Source organism: Juglans regia, chromosome 3 (assembly GCF_001411555.2).
Source record: "Juglans regia cultivar Chandler chromosome 3, Walnut 2.0, whole genome shotgun sequence".
NCBI lineage: Eukaryota > Viridiplantae > Streptophyta > Magnoliopsida > Fagales > Juglandaceae > Juglans > Juglans regia.
This window is the reverse complement of record NC_049903.1, coordinates 29699512-29715892: the sequence shown is the minus strand read 5'-3', so window position 1 is coordinate 29715892 and position 16381 is coordinate 29699512. Positions and strand designations below refer to the sequence as shown.

Below are 16381 nucleotides of genomic sequence, written 5' to 3'. Positions count from 1 at the left end.
ACAAAGACGTTTGGATTAAAGTTGGAAATTTCTTTTGGAAAAAATTTGAGAGCATGATGAATCCAGATATAGAATCTCTTAGGGAGAAGTTCCACCAAGGTGGCAACATAAATTAACAGAGATTAAAATTAAATTAACCAAACTCTGATGTAACTGAAAAGCAGGAATTGAAACGAAGAACCACCAAAACACTTTCTAGACCTGAAAATAGGATCGTACCAGTTTGGTGGAAGCCTGAGAAGTCTGTTATCTGTGGCATTATTAACAGCGGGCACGCCTCTTTTGTCACAAACAAGACACTATACAATCATACTGACAAATACAAACTTAGAAATCAATCTGCTAATTATATTATATTTTACAAAAACATCACAAACCATATATCAACCAAGTTGTAGAGCTTATCACCACACTGAACTAAACTTTGTATGAAGCATTCATAGTTCTCAGACCACCAAAAATAAAAACAAACGCAAAACCATTAAAGGATTATATACTTGTGTATCCACACACCAGATGGGACATCCAACGAAAATGTGATTCATGAGGCTTCTGCAATTGAGTAGTGCACCTCAGTGCGCGATTTATGACGGTAGCTACTCCCACAGTAGGAGTTGGAGCTGCCAACTTCATAATTCCCAAATTTACCAGAAATCTTGGCCGATTTTCGAATTTGTTTCTTGTCTTTGCCGCTGCCTCCTTGTGAAGAGTGGCCCCTCTGCCCTTTTCTCCCATTTCTCTTTTCATTCTTCTTGTTTTTATACTTCTGGGAGCTCTTGCTTTTGACTGAGTGTGAGATCAATGTAGGCGGTGGATCATATACATCAGGAGCCCATTTCACTGTCAGTGTCTCCCGCAGAATCCCTCGTTTCTCACGGCTACCTTTCATGGCAGATACAAGCTCCAAAGGGGTCTGTGATATTGGATTATATATGGTATAAGCACAACAACAAAGGGAAAAACTGTTTATAACAAAACATTAGGAAGCTAAAAGTAATTATTTTAACATAAAACTTTTAAGTGTAGTACCAGTTTGATACACCCGACAAACATTTGAAAAGAACCACCTGATTTTGCAGACTTTGAAAAGTCTCGTTTGGGCAGTGAGGTAATATTTTCAGGTATTCTGTGTATAGTAGTGAAAAGGTAATGATTGAATATTGAATAGTAGTGAATAGTAATAAAAAGTAGGTGAAAAATAATAATAAAATAATGAATATTAGTATATTCTCAGTACCCAAATTAAAATCTATTGTTTTAGAAAAACCCAGCCAAATTAAGAAGGCATCAACGAGTATTGGATTTAAAAACTGCAAGGTGCTTGCATATACTTGTGTGTGCATGTACACAGGCTCACAACCTAAATGGCAGTGCAGGAGAAGGGAAAATTACAAAGATACTGCCAACAGAAAATATGCAGCCTTCAAATATTTCATACTTTTACCTAACGAAGGCCAGAGTATCCTACTAGTAGAGAACTTACAGGCAAAGATATGGATCGTGAGTGGGCCTGATCCTTGGAGTCCATAGAAGAGTGTTCCTGAAACCCTGTTTCGCGCTCCTCATCTTCCTCATCCGAAGAACTCACAGGCAACATCATCTTTGGAAATGGAGAAGTTACACTCTTGTTTAAGCACTTCTCAGAGGAAGTTGCTTGACACGTTTTAACCTGTTTGCATATGTCTTCCTCTTCCTCGTGCCCATCAGATGCAGAGTCTGTCTCCAGAGCTTCTTGGATATTTAATGACTTATCAAGAGCATCTCCAAGGACATTTACATCACAAGATTGAGCGTCCATCGACAAAATCAAGTTCTACAAGAATAGAGCCAGCAGATGCATATTAGAAACATCACGTACATTGCTACTTGTCCTCATTCCAGTAAAAAAGACGGCTACAGAAACCATGAATCTCCAGTGGCAGCACGTTAAGTTCTAAATGTGTTCTTAAACAAAAAGAGAGGAAAAACAAGCATCATAAAACTTATGCATATAGACGGAAGAGAGAAGTCGCAATGCCAAAATAAATTCCTTCATACAACCGAAAATATTGATTAAATAAATTATAGCAAATGCACCTATTCTGCTGTGGTATGGCTCGTTTTCGTTGATACCCTCTTGCAGTTTTCAATTTTCATAATCCTACCCAATGTGATATCCACTCCTAATCCAAGACTTTTGTCTCACTTCCATTAGAATCACCAATAGGATTTGTGTAACATGACATCATCTGACATAAATCTGATCGGCAAGTCACTTCTCTCATACACTTAATTACTCTAATCACCACCACACATCCACACAATGGTCTACCAAAAGCCCAAAACACCACAATCAATAACACCACCACACCACTGGTCACCCAAGACAAGAACATTAAAATGCAACCACATGGGATTGATTAGCCCAATCCTAACATTTTTACCCATAAAAAAAGTAAAAAAAAAAAAAAATTATTATACTGAAAGAGGATGTCCAATCCTAACAGAAACCACAAGAAATGCAAAGAACATTCAAGAAAAAAAGAGAAACGCAGGCAGCATGGTCTAGTTGGGCAGTGACTGAATTTGGCTTTCCTGTTGGAGAATATTGCTGAATTGAGCACAATGTTTGAGCCTCAAGCTGCCAGAAAGCATCATGACAATGATGCTGATTTATGTTATGATATTTGAATGGATCAATTAGGACACACAGAGGATGTGTCGGGGTTTTCCATCAGATGAGAAAGGTGACCATTGTAACCAGTAAAGCTGATCAGTACCACAGAAATCCCCAGGGTGGGTAAGTTTTTAAAAATTCAACACCCATTGAGCAGGCATTGGATATAGGGGTGTCAAATTCAGATTAAACCCATCTACTTGGGTGTTTACTAATGTATATTTATTCTATATAAACATAAACTACAAATCTTAAATCATTTTCTCCTTAGAGATTATGGTTTCTCCTAGGGAGGTTTGGATAATGAGTTGATACGAGTGAGTTGAGATAAAAGTTGAATTAAATATTGTTAGAATATTATTTTTTAATATTATTATTATTTTGAGATTTGAAAAAATTGAATTGTTTATTGTATGTTGTGTGGGAATTTGGGAAAGTTGTAATAATGAGATGAGAGGAGTGAGATGAGTTAAAAGGCCTTTTGTATTCAAACCTCCCTCTTCTCAAAAGCTCAAACACTTATTCTCAATCCTGACTGCCGAGCACTGCTTCCCACTCATTTTCATTTTCCTGCATTTTCTCAATAGCCAAATGGGGACATTAGCATATGCCATTTTTTTTTTATTTCTGCCTTTCTGTTTGCTGAGGAATAAAAGAGTGGATAGGCAGAGCCTGAAATCAGTTTCAAAGGACAGACCTCACCAAATAATCTATCAAGAATCAAGATGGACCGGTTTTGGTAGGTGTCTGACCTCAGGCAAATCGGTATCGGGTAGGCCTAAACACCAACTAATAGGGTAGCCCGAAAGCATGAATGACACATGATTAAGTTTCATCAGACTTAACATCCAATGCTGAAAAGGAGGGTACACATTTCAAATTGGTGTCCCAAGTGCCTAGATTGATAGCTTAGAGTTCAAATTACAAAAGAGGTGGTGGTTTGAGGAATTAGATTAGACAGGAAACGAAAGAAAAAGAGAGTTGTTTTTGACGTAAAGCAATAAAAGCTCTTTAGTAGTTTCTTTTGGCAGAAAATGATAAAAAGAAAAAGAAAGAAAGAAGAAGAAGCCCTTTAGAGTAAATGAATAGACACTAGAGAAAGGGAGGTGCTTGTGACATAAGCATAATAGAAGTCCTCTAGTCAGGTGTCTTGGCAGAAAATGAACAGTGAATGGGTAGGAATTCCTTTGTGTCATGGTTAGAGGTCCCTTTGGAAAAAAGTAATGTTACTGAGGGTGATGAAAGTATATAATATTTTAGAACAATCGAAAATCATAAAGGTATGATTAACAAAATTAAGGACCGAGGGGACACTAAAATTTCCTTAGGAGATAATTGACCGATGTTGCCGAGAAAAAAAAAAACAATAATTTACCGGTGTAGAAGATCCACAAGCAACATAAAAGGTATATGACAAAAATCAAAAGGAAAAAAGATTAGGCAACATTCACATCTTACTCCCAATTTGTGGTTTTCAATTTGTTATTTAAACCCACAAAAAATACGTAAAACTAAAGCTAGATACTTTTGAATGCACATATACAAAAACATTCTCATCACAAAACATGAAGAATTGTCAAAGTCTTAAAATATAACATAATATAGAACAAGATAATCGCATTATTGAACAGATTAATGAACGTAAAGAGTTTGTAGATTATCATCAATGTTCATTAAAAAAGTTGGTTTGAACACACATCGGGTAAAATCATCTGCAGACAAGCATTAACATATACATCGAAATTCACTGAAATTCAAAAATAAAATACCTTAAGAGGTATCACAAACTCGGAAAGCGTGTTTAGTATCTGCCAAACAGCTGCAAACTTTTTCAGCCTTTGTCGATCCAAAACCAGGGAAAGAAAAATCCCAATTGCTCTCGATCTCTGATTTCCAGAAAAACTCCCTTGCAATCTCGTACAGACCGCCGAGAAAGGAGAAAACCCCAGAAAATATGACCGAAAAAGAGAAAATTTAAAACGAAAAAAAAGCTAATGTTAACTAAGATTACCACGCCGATCACTCTTCTCGAGATATTTCAGACGATGAGAAGACAATCCGCCATGGAAGGAAGCCAAGGAAGGAACAAAAGGACCCATCAAGAATTGAACGGGCACCGAAGGCATATTTCCTATGCTCTCCGAAACCCTACGCGAAACCCCTCGAATCTCTTAGCCACGATGGCGATTAAGCAGACGCAATAATAAATTCAACGTGGAGGATTCAGACAAATCAAAGGGTAAAACCCCCAAAAATAAAAATCTGGGTGTTGAGTCAGCGAGTTTGGAGGAGATCAATGAGCAGCTGAGGCATGGGTTAGAGGTTGGATCAGAGAGAGGTTCAGAATTCAGAGGAGATATGGCAGACAGCTAATCCGACTAAAGCAGGTGGGTGGGTTTTTCCATAAACAAATTCAACGCTAATATTTTTTCAAAGTTTAGGACCGTAAACAATCAAGAACGTACACGTCCTCATCAATCAGCTAAGGGAATTAGGAGAGAGAAACAGATATTTGTAACCGAAGTTGGATGTCCTCGGCAGAAAAGTCGTACAGAGCTAACGGTCCAGATAGATTGTACTTTACATCTGACGCTCGGTAATGCATAGTGGAGACTGTAGATGAAAGCTCGACAGCATTGGGCCCATTCTGGTGTAAAAGCGAAGGGTACCCCAATTTCAATCTTATCCAAAACGGGTAAGGCGGTGGAGTAGGGTTTGATTAACAACACAGGTTTTGAGCGATAGTTAACAACCACTTACGTGTGACAGAAGAACTGTCTAAGCTTTGAAAAGGTTTTAAGAAAGTGTAATATCATGTACAGTGTAAAATATGTAAATATTATATAATTATTTAAAAAAAAATAAAATTTATTATTAAAAAATTAATATTTTTATATAAATTCTATATTTATTTATTTTTTTCAAAACGATTATAAGTACTTATACACTTACGACTGTAAATATCATTTCTTTTTAAAATATAGAAAAAGAAGATATAACTTTAACCGAAGTTAATACAAAACGTGCAAATGATAAAACACTGAGATACCTTCTTTTATTTTTGATAGAAAAAAGTTTTAACAAAAAAGCTTTCAAAGCCATGACTAAAATCTGAAATCTTGAGAGTTCAATAAGCTTCAACAAAGTGGGACATCACATATTTTTAGTAGAATTTCAAAAATATGTGGATTTAGAACGCGTGATAAATGGAAGACTATGGTCTTTTGATAAATACTTAAATCTGTTTTCAAGAATTCGATAGTAGTACTCTCTCTCGGGGGTTGAGGTGAATTTTACTTATGATCCAATTTGCCTTTGGCAGCCATGACAACTAAAGGTGGGGAAAGAATTGTCTCCTCAGTAGGGTAAGTGTTAAGAGTAGATGTGGATGGGGATGGGATTGGTTGGGGAAAACATTTAAGAATCAGGATAAACATGGATATTACAAAACCTTTATCTCGTGGAAGATTAATTAGAATAAAGGGCAAACAAAGCTGGATTGATTTCAAATAAGAGAGGTTCCCTTTATTATGCTTTCAGTGTGGGGTAATACATGTAAACAGGGCTTGTGGTATGGAAAGAGGTAGAGGTAATACTAAAGGTGCTGGTCAATCCCAATATGGACAATGGTTGAGGGCCACGACTGTTAATTTAATGGGTATTGGTGACAGAAGAGTAGGTAGTAGGGGAAACAAAAATCAGACTTTTATTTAAGGAAATGGCAAGGGTCAACTTAGTAGAGGTTTAATCACTCAATTTGGTGATCAGGAAAATGTTCCCTTGTAATCATATCACAATCAACAACCTAATGTTTATAACCAATCTGGAAGAGCAGTTGACAAAGGGAAACAAAATTTAGAATTACAAAATGATCAAATTGAAGAGCAGAGGAAAGCCTTCTTAGAGGAGAGCTACAAGGCTAATAAGGATCAAAAAGATTTTAACAATAACATCAGTAGTACCTCTGGGAGTTTACAAGCAAATAAGATACTTAACACTTCATCAGGCAAGCTTGCCTACTCAAGTCTTAATTCCTTGAATAAAGTGGAGCAAACACCAAAGACATTGAGTAGGAAAAGAAGGGCAAGAGCAGTAAATTTATCAAGTATAAATGTGATGGAAAGTGGGGACAATAGCATAGATGGTAGAAGTGGGACAAAAAGAGATAAAGAAGACAACGGAGATCAGCAAGGAGTAACCAAAAAACAGAAAGGGGGCTCAATCCTGAAAGGAGCTTAACAAAAGAACACATGATGGAGGTTGCTAAGTAGGCCCACCCGGAACAATGAGATGCATTACTTGGAACTGTCGAGGGCTTGGGAACCCTTGAACAATTAGATAGCTTCATTTTATAGTGAAACAAAAGTGCCCACGCCTACTCTTCCTCTTTGAAACCAAAAGCACGAGGGAAAGGATTGAAAAAAATCAGAAATAAGATAGGTTTTGACAGAAGCTTTATAGTGAACAACAAAGGGAGTAGTGGAGGGTTGGCAATGATGTGGAAATCTGAGGCTGATATAGAAGTTGAATCTTACACTAATTCACACATATCTGTTAGAGTTAACGATCCACAAATTGGGAAGGATTGGACTTTTATAGGATTTTATGGAAATCCAATAACTGCAAAAAGAGAAGGTAGTTGGCAGTTACTAATGTTTTTACAACCTTTGGATCACAGACCATGGATGTGCATGAGAGATTTCAATGAAATACTTCATCAACATGAGAAACATAGGGGATCAAACAGTTCATTTGCACAAATGGAAGGATTTAGTCAAGCTTTGCAAGACAGTGATTTAAGTGATATGTGATACAATGGAACTAAATACACTTAGTTCAATAGCAGAAAAGGACCTGAATTTATAAAAGAGAGGTTAGATAGTGTTGGCTAATATTGAATGTATGAGTAAGCTTCAGGAAATTACTGTTACCGCATTAGCAGCATGTTCTTTAGATCACAGTTCTCTTCTAACTAACCTGAGTTCTCAGATTCAACCTACAAGAAGGAGAGAGAGAGACTATTCAGATATGAACTTAGTTGGGGCCTTGAAAATGACTGTAAAACAATGGTCACTAGAGCATAGAATGGCAATTGTAGAAATGGAAAGACAATGATGGCCTTCTTAAACAATTTGTACAGATGCATAATTCAGTTAACCAAATGGAACAAGAATAAAAGAAAGGCAACAAAGGAAGATCTTGAAACTGAGCTAGCCAGGGTCAAACAATTCAAGAAAGGAACATAAGGAATGATCAGGAAGAAATAAATCTGATTAAGAGACATGTGAATAAGAAACTAGAGCAAGAGGAATTGAAGTGGAAACAAAGATAAAAACAAAGATGGCTCAAAGAGGGGGATAAAAATACCAAATATTCTCAAAATTGTGCTACTCAGAGGAGAAAGACTAATTCTATAAACATCATTAGTGATAGTGAGGATCATCCTCATACCACAGCACAAGGTATAAATCAAACTTTTCATGAATTTTTCACTAATATGTATGCTACTTCTAATTCATTGGGTCAACAACAATGTGTGGAGTCTATGCCAGTACTGATCACAGAGGAGATGAACAATAAAATTGCAAAAGAATTTGATTCCTCAGAGGTTCAAGAAGCTGTTTTTAACATGAACCCCATGAGTTCTCCCAGACCAGATGGTTTTTCAGCTGGATTTTTTCAACAACACTGGGATATAGTAGGAAAGGATCTATGTGCAGCAGTTACAATGGCTTTGAACACAAATAGATAGGATAGTTCCATAAATGAGACTTTTATAGTCTTAATTCCAAAAACCAAAAATTCCACAAATGTCACAGAATTTAGGCCAATTAGTTTGTGTAATGTGTTATACAAAGTAATGGCTAAGGTTCTAGTCAACAGATTGAAGACAATACTGCCTAATATTATATCCTCAACTCAGAGTGCATTTGTGCCAGGGACACTAATAGCAGATAATGTATTGGTTGCCTTTGAAGCCTTGCACTCTATGCAGTGTAAAATGAAAGGATTATCTAAGTACATGACTCTAAAGTTAGATATGAGTAAAACTTATGACATGTTGGAGTGGAGCTTTATTGAAATAGTGATAGAGAAGATGAGATTCAATAGAAGATGGATTGATTTAATTTTAAACTGTATAACAACAATCTCATACTATATTTTAATTAATGGATCCCCATAACCAATTATTACTCCATCTCAAGGCATTAGACAGGATGATCCACTGTCACCCTATTTTTTTATACTGTGTTCAGAGGCCCTAAGTCAAATGCTCAACAAGGTAGAAAAAACAAGGATGATTACTGGTTTGCCATTGGGCAGAGGTCAAATTCATATAAACTACCTCTTTTTTGTAGATGACAGTTTGCTATTCTACCAAGCAACATCTTTGGAATGGTCTAGGATGCTACATCTAATAGGACAATATGAATTAGCATCATGACAGAGGCTAAATAAAGAAAATTCATCTATTTTTTCAGTAAAAATACACAACTCTCTACAAGGGACAACATCACTTGTATTGCAGGGGTCAGAATAGCCAACTCTTACGAGAAATATCTTAAACTTCCAGCTTTGATAGGCAGATCAAGAAATAAGGACTTCAAAGATATAATTGACAAAGTCAGATGTAAAATAAGCAATTGAAAGCATAAGTTTTTGTCACAAGCAAGGAGCGAAATTATAATTAAATTTGTTATACAAGCCATTCCTACTTACTCAATGGGAGTGTTTAAATTCCCTAAAGGCTTGCTGAAACAACTAAACAAGCTGATGAGAGGATACTGGTGGGGTCAAGCAAACCAGGAGAGAAAAATGAATTGGTTGAGTTGGTCTCAAATGGGGAAGTTCAAAGAAGTAGGGGGATATGGATTTAGAGAATTTGAAAATTTTAATATTGATTTGTTAGCAAAACAAGGTTAGAGGATTCTTAAAAATCCAAATTCTCTAGCATTAAGAGTCATGCAGGTTAAATACTTTCCTCAAACAAATTTCTTTAATGCTAAGTTAGGTAGCAATCCCTCTTACATATGGAAAAGCATTTTATCTGCAAGATAACTACTTCTACAAGGGACCATATGGAGAAATGGTAATGGGAAATCTGTAGGAATTTGGTCGGATCCTTGGCTACCTCAACCTACTTTATATAAACCTCAAAGGAGGATCAATTTACTGGGGGATGATGAAAGAGCAGAGGTACTCATTCAGCCATAAACTAAGGAATGTAACACATTATTGATCAAAGTAGTTTTCAATACCACTGAAGCATACCTAATAACTGATATTTCAATCAGTCAAAACATTCAACAAGATAAGTTGGTATGGAGAAGCAATGCAAATGTTGTGTTCACAGTAAAGAGTGTTTATCACTTACAAGGGGAACTACAAGAAATGAAAAAGGGACAAACTCCCACCCTCGAAAAGATTGGACCACATTATGGAAGCTTGCCATACCACCAGAAACCAAGAATTTCTTGTGGAAAGCATGTGGAGACATCCTACCTACTAAATTCAACCTATGCAAAAAGAAAATTCCGAAAGATCATTTTTGCCCAATGTGCCTAAGGGAACTAAAAACTACAGACCACATTCTTTGGAAATGTGTTTTAGCTACTGATATTTTGGGTCAAAGCTCCAAAAAAATTCAAAAAAGTCAATTCTCATACAAAAGTATTAAAGAATTACTGCAAGACATATTCAAAAAGCTAAACAAGGAAGAGATGACTGAGCTATCAAGGTGACTATGAATTGAACGATAGTTTGAGAGTAAGAATTCTATTTTTAAGTCGATATATATAGCACATTTAATAAAGTGCTTACATGAAATAATTTGGTTTTGAATATAAATTTTAAAATTTAAATCTTACAAATTAAATTTTACCATTCATATAATATGTTCATCGACTTGAGAATATAAAAACTCATTTAAAAGACTTATGTATTTTATATATTTGATAGGGTGATCAATTTGGCCACAAATTAAGCATCTAACAACAGGTTCAGACCCTGATCGACCTTCTCATTGTAAAAGGAAAAGGAGACTCAACGTTAGATAACTCTGCCTGTAAGAGCGTTGGCAATGGCATTGCCAAGTCTAAAATTTGGCTAGAATCTTAACTTTTGACTGTAACATTAACTTTTGACTAGGTGAATCCACATTAGATTAGTCATCTTAAAATTAAAATAATAATAAAATATTATATATTTTAATAATATTTGACATTTTTTATTTTTTATTTTTATTTTGTAAATACACTTCATATATATTTTTCCTCAACCTAATTATTAATCAAGTACAAAATGACATGCAGAGATTATCAAATACAAAATACAAATATTAAAAAATTATTAAATATAATTATAAATTATGTAAGTATTGTGCATTCTTTTAAAAAAAATAAAATTTATAATTAAAAAATTAATTTTTTTATATTGATTCTATATTTACTATTTCTTTTTCAAAAAAGTGCCTCGAATGTGCACTGTATGAATATCGTTTCTCTTGACTAAAACACAATTACCAACTACCCATCCAACAATTTATCCTTTATATTACTGTAAGATACTTGTACCGCAGTTCAGTTCAGATATATCAATGGGCTGTTCTTGCGACCATGACTTCACGAAGGATCCCACGTAATTGTCACAAAGTACAATTAGGAGTGATAATATATAATACAATCTATAAATTTGATACGAACACGATTTGAAATAAACGAATTTGAATTTATTTGATATAAATGGATTTTACTCAAAACTGGTTAATCCGATATAACAAGATTAATAACCGAGTCAATTGCTTATCAACCTGTGAAATCCACAATCAACCCGTATAGCACAAATAAATTCTATTTTTAAAGATAAATTCTTAGTTTTATATGCATTTTTGTTCTTGTTGAGATGTAATATTAATATTAGTATTTGATTACTTAATGTCTCAAACTATTAAACTCTTTTTTGTTAAAATGTAATTTTATTTTAAGAAAATATTAATTTTCTTATATATTATTAGTTTGGATATTGATAATAAAATATTTTTATCATAAATCTAGTTATAATGGTGAATGATTTATATAGTTATCCTAGTATATTATATATGAAATTATATTAATTGGACTAAAAATATAAATATATAGGTAAATTCGACCATTTATATGAAGTGGGTTAAACAAGTTGAAGCGTTTGAAATGAGTTAAATGGATCATACCCAGGTTAATCTAATAAAAATTAATTATTAAAGAGGTTAGACAAGTCTTGTTATGTCACCAGCTATTTATAAAGATCGTATTAGGATTTTAGAGTTTGATCCGTTTAATTAAATAGATCGAGTTCTAATTAGCTCATATAAAATAATTTTCATAACTTGACACGACATAAACACAAGCTGCAAACACCAATTGCAACCCAACCCCTATTGTACAACAAGTCTCAAGAAAGATGGGCAAATAACAATACACGTTCATTTTTTATTTCTTTTTTGGAGACTAGTACGAAAGATACATCTTCCACACTATTGACAAAATAGTATTTGATTTATGAGAATTTTAATTGTAAACTTCTCCCAAATCAAATATTACAATGTGAACAATTTAGATATCGTCCTCCACGTTGACTTGCAAGTTAAAGGAAAGTTTTTTGTAGGTTGTTTTAAATGGAAAGCACTTATATAAATTTAAAACCCAAATAAAAATATAAAAAAATTATCTTATTTTTAATAAAGTGATACTATCATGTTGATTAGTTGTAAAATAAATAGACAAATCACAAATATCATCCTCATGAAAAGTTGATAGTTTCATTTTACCACAAAATGTCATGACTAGGTAATTATCAACCAGGTAGTCAGGCAAGCATAAATTTAGTGCATATAAGTAAATAAGCAGTTTAATTCACATTTTTGTTCTGCTGAACAGAGCTAATTTTGTAAAATTATTTCTCGCATCTTCTATGTTGCCAAACATGTATTACAAGTGCAAATGAAAGGTATCATAAAAACAGATGAAAACTCAAAACCTGCATCGGACATCTTGAGCAGAGTGATTATTACAAACTGGATGAGAGCAACTTCTTTCTTTAAGATTTTAAAACCTAAAACTTCTTTTGCTGACTGATGTGAAAACGATTCACTAAAACCTGTCAGTTTAAAAGGAAAACAATGAAATATAAAAACAAAAATAGATGAAGAAAAAAATAGAATGAACCAATAGAACACCATTCACTGGAAAATGCAGGAAAGGCGTATTTAAAGAAGTATAAAATAAGAAAGACAAACAAGGGACCATACAGTTGCATTAGATTTCATGCAAGTTATCTTATGCCGGGTTGTTGAATAGCAACAAAGTATCAAACATGAGAGGAATGCGCAGAGGTAATAAGATAACGTGATTAAAGGGCCATAAGTCAGATAAATATGCCTTGTGAAAAACGTCATGAAGACATATTACATTATTACACAATATTGTCAAAATATGCAAAATTTTTTAAATGAACTATAACCAACTAGGAATTACCTATAAAAATAAAATAAAAAACTAGGAATTAACAGTACGTCTCCTTTGATGACTGAAAACATTTCAAGGCGTATGAAGCTATCATGGAGAAGAATAAGGTGAATAGGCAATTATATATACACAAAACCTGATCGTATCATAGAGAAAAAACATGCATCCAACCTTGTCACTCTGTCAGCCTATGCCTGATAAAAACAAGTTAAATCCAAGCGAGACTGGAAAAACAAACAAATTAGAGTAGCCCTTAAAATAAGAACGAGCATTCTGTTACATGGAGAAACTCAGAGAAAGCAGTGTTGGCATGTAGAATCTAGCCCAGGACCTTCATCCTCAACCAGGTAGATTTCCTAGTTATTTACAGACTGCATTTGGGTTAGCCTCCTAGACCATCAAGCCAACCCTAATCTAATTTTTTAGTCTTTCTATTCTCAGAGTAGGTAATGGAGCTTCCATTCTATGGGTTATAGAAAGACTCCTGATAAGAACTGAAAACAAAAATTCTAGGGTCTTAAAACACACAGCAAATGGGCAAAAGAAGAAAGGAACAAGAATTTTATAGCTCTTCAAGGGAGCCAATTAGCCTCCTAACACAACGAACACTGCAGTTATGAGTAATTGTCAAGGCCTGGCTTGGCTTGGGTAATGCCCAGAAGAATGGTTGACCTTATTGGCTCTTGCAGAGAATTAGGTGGCCCAAAACTTGCAGCATTGTGGAAGATATTTCCTACTTACCTCGTATATTTGGTGGGAAATGAATGACAGAAATTTTGAGGATTGTGAACGGACACTGTAAGGCATAAACAAGCACTGATTCTTACATGATACTTTGCCTACATATCGGGTACTTTAAAGCATGGAGTTGGTCAAACACATGTCGACTTGTTCTTTTTTTCTTTTTCCAGGGCACTTGTTCATAATCACCAAGGATATTTTGGCATTCTTCAAATAAGAGTCTACTTTACTCTAGACATAAATGGAATCTCTGTCACCATGGTTATATGTGGCTTTGATGCTTCTTTGTTATAGTGCCAAGTAAAATCATATTTCATATATATAATTTATTCATGAGACTTTCAACCTGATCATACCAAGCTCTATTCTTGCATTAACTCCTAGCCCAACATTGCTACCTAAGCCAACAAAACCCCAACAAAAGATTAGACGGTGTGAAGTCTTAGCTTATTGAGAAGCTGTGAAAGTCTACCCTGATATCCAACACCGCATGAAAAATAAATTATTCAGTCAAAACACAATATCTAATTTAACTCCCAAAAGCCTAAATCCCAGTTGTAGATATAATAACAAATTAACTCATAAATCCCACAACAACATCACTAAACCAATGAAAAACAAAACCATAGGAATATCATTATTCTAAATACAGCTAGACCCATATATCTGATAAGCAAATGCCATTAACAACTTCGAACGAAATACGAAAAGAACAATAACCATGAAAAAGAGTTTTTCATTTAAACCTTGGAGAACCATTACTCATGCTCCGATGAAGAATACGGGCACCACCGGCTTCTCCACCATCAATCAACTCCCTCAGACCCAAGTTCCCCACCTTCTCTTCCTTCTCCTCCTCCTTCTGCTCCCCCCTACCACGCGGCTTAACCAACAGCCTCTCAAAGTAATTCCCATATATATACTCGGGTGAGTACCCGTGCTCGTCGCTAAAAATCATTACGTGCCCATGCCACTCCCATACCCGGTAATCCGAGTCCGTCTCGTCTTGAAACCGGACGCAAATGTTGTGGTCGCCGACGGTGACGGCCTGGCCGGAATTGGGTCTGAGGGTATCTATCATGCCGCTGTGGATGATCCGGATGACTTCGTTTTCGAGTTTGTTTTCTTCATTGGCGAGCTGAGCCAACAAGCTACTCTTTTCGTCGTTAATGTTGTTATCTTCGGAGAGATTAGCGGCATCAAAGAGGAGGTCCTCGAGGGACTGGGAGTTGAACTGGTTGGTCGAAGGGCCGATTTGGAGGCGACCCATCAGGGTTTGGAGGACAAGGTCGTCGAAATTAGTGGTGTTGGTGAAGGAGCTCATGGTTTTTGGCTGTGGTTCTCCGAGAAAGAGAGTTTGTGACGAGGGGTTTTAGGACGGGAGTGAGGGTTTTGCGATGGGAAGGGGGCGCTTTAAGGCCGGGGGAGAGTGAGGCCCGCGGTGACGTGAGGCTCATGACATGATTCGTGTATTAAATTTTTTGCCAGCGTAGGAGGTCAGTCAAATACTCGTGCAAAGCAAAGGATAGCTATGAAACGGTTGCTGAATAAGCAAATATAATAATAAAATAATTGTCTATTCAAACACAGATTGGATAAAAAAAACGTTAATACCTTTATCTTGAGTCTCAAACAACAGTTACTCCATTGATGATAAAAGAAAGAGAATTATAAGTTCAGTTCTTCACTTTCATGACTGAAAAAATGATCAAATTCTATTGAGTTTGACTCAAAGCGATCATATATTAAAGAATGACTCGAAAAGTTAAAATAATCTAATTATTAGAACCATTCTTGTTTTCTTGTGTTTATTTTCTATACATGTGTTATATTAACTACAATTGGATAATGGTTGGTACTAACCATTGTTCCCTTTGCAAACTCATACACATACTAAAAAGGGTGTGGTTAAAGAGTGCTGGGTAAGGAAACAATATTTATGATATTTTATTCGAGCATTGATTAGAAAGAGAAGCCTATTCAATGAAATTAAATTTATAGTTGTAAGACAAAAATCCCCATATTCAATTTTAAGCCACTTCAAGGACTACATTAAATGGAGATTGAAGTTGGCAATATATCAAAAAATAAGAGGGTTAGAATCACAAATTTCTTGTCTTACCAAACACAGCCTGTAGTAGTCATGAGGTAACGATCACAAAATCCTCCTTTTCTGACAAGTCCAAATTGCTTGGATTTTTTATGATGTAGTCAGTATTTAATTGCCTAATTAGAGTCATTATTGATTTGAGTTGGCAATATCCCATTGAAATAAAGACTCCGGATTTATTGCTTTAAAGAATGGCAATATATATCTCAATGAAATAATGCTTTTGGATTTCTTGCTTTAAAGAGCTTGAGGTTCTATTTGGAATTTATAAAGTCTAACATTTAAACACTTAACTCTCAAATCATTAAATTCATCTTAACTCAAAATATCTTTATACGTGAGACCCACAACCTCTTTCAACTCAACACTTCT

At 35.1% G+C, this 16381-nt stretch overlaps 2 protein-coding genes across 2 annotated transcripts; both read right to left on the bottom strand.

Annotated features, from left to right (window-relative positions):
- Window positions 1-222: 222 nt before the first annotated feature.
- LOC108981023 lies at window positions 223-5108 on the bottom strand. Its single transcript, XM_018952095.2, has 3 exons — window positions 4426-5108; window positions 1484-1813; window positions 223-913 (listed from the first exon to the last, which is right to left on the bottom strand). The coding sequence occupies exons 2-3, from the start codon at window positions 1796-1798 to the stop codon at window positions 542-544; spliced, it is 687 nt and encodes a 228-aa protein (XP_018807640.1). The 5' UTR covers window positions 1799-1813; window positions 4426-5108; the 3' UTR covers window positions 223-541.
- Window positions 5109-12496: 7388 nt separating this feature from the next.
- LOC108981018 lies at window positions 12497-15362 on the bottom strand. The gene is made up of 2 exons (XM_018952088.2): window positions 14646-15362; window positions 12497-12790 (listed from the first exon to the last, which is right to left on the bottom strand). Exons 1-2 carry the CDS (start codon window positions 15221-15223, stop codon window positions 12784-12786), a joined length of 585 nt encoding a protein of 194 aa, XP_018807633.2. The 5' UTR covers window positions 15224-15362; the 3' UTR covers window positions 12497-12783.
- Between the last annotated feature and the right edge of the window lie 1019 nt (window positions 15363-16381).

What these genes read in the sequence shown, in the direction of transcription:
- LOC108981023 (XM_018952095.2), bottom strand. Translation starts at nt 1,798, where the DNA reads ATGGACGCTCAATCTTGTGATGTAAATGTCCTTGGAGATGCTCTTGAT. An exon ending in CACGATCCATATCTTTGCCT is followed by an intron (nt 914 to 1,483) that starts GTAAGTTCTCTA and finishes CCAATATCACAG; the next exon opens with ACCCCTTTGGAGCTTGTATC.
- LOC108981018 (XM_018952088.2), bottom strand. Translation starts at nt 15,223, where the DNA reads ATGAGCTCCTTCACCAACACCACTAATTTCGACGACCTTGTCCTCCAA.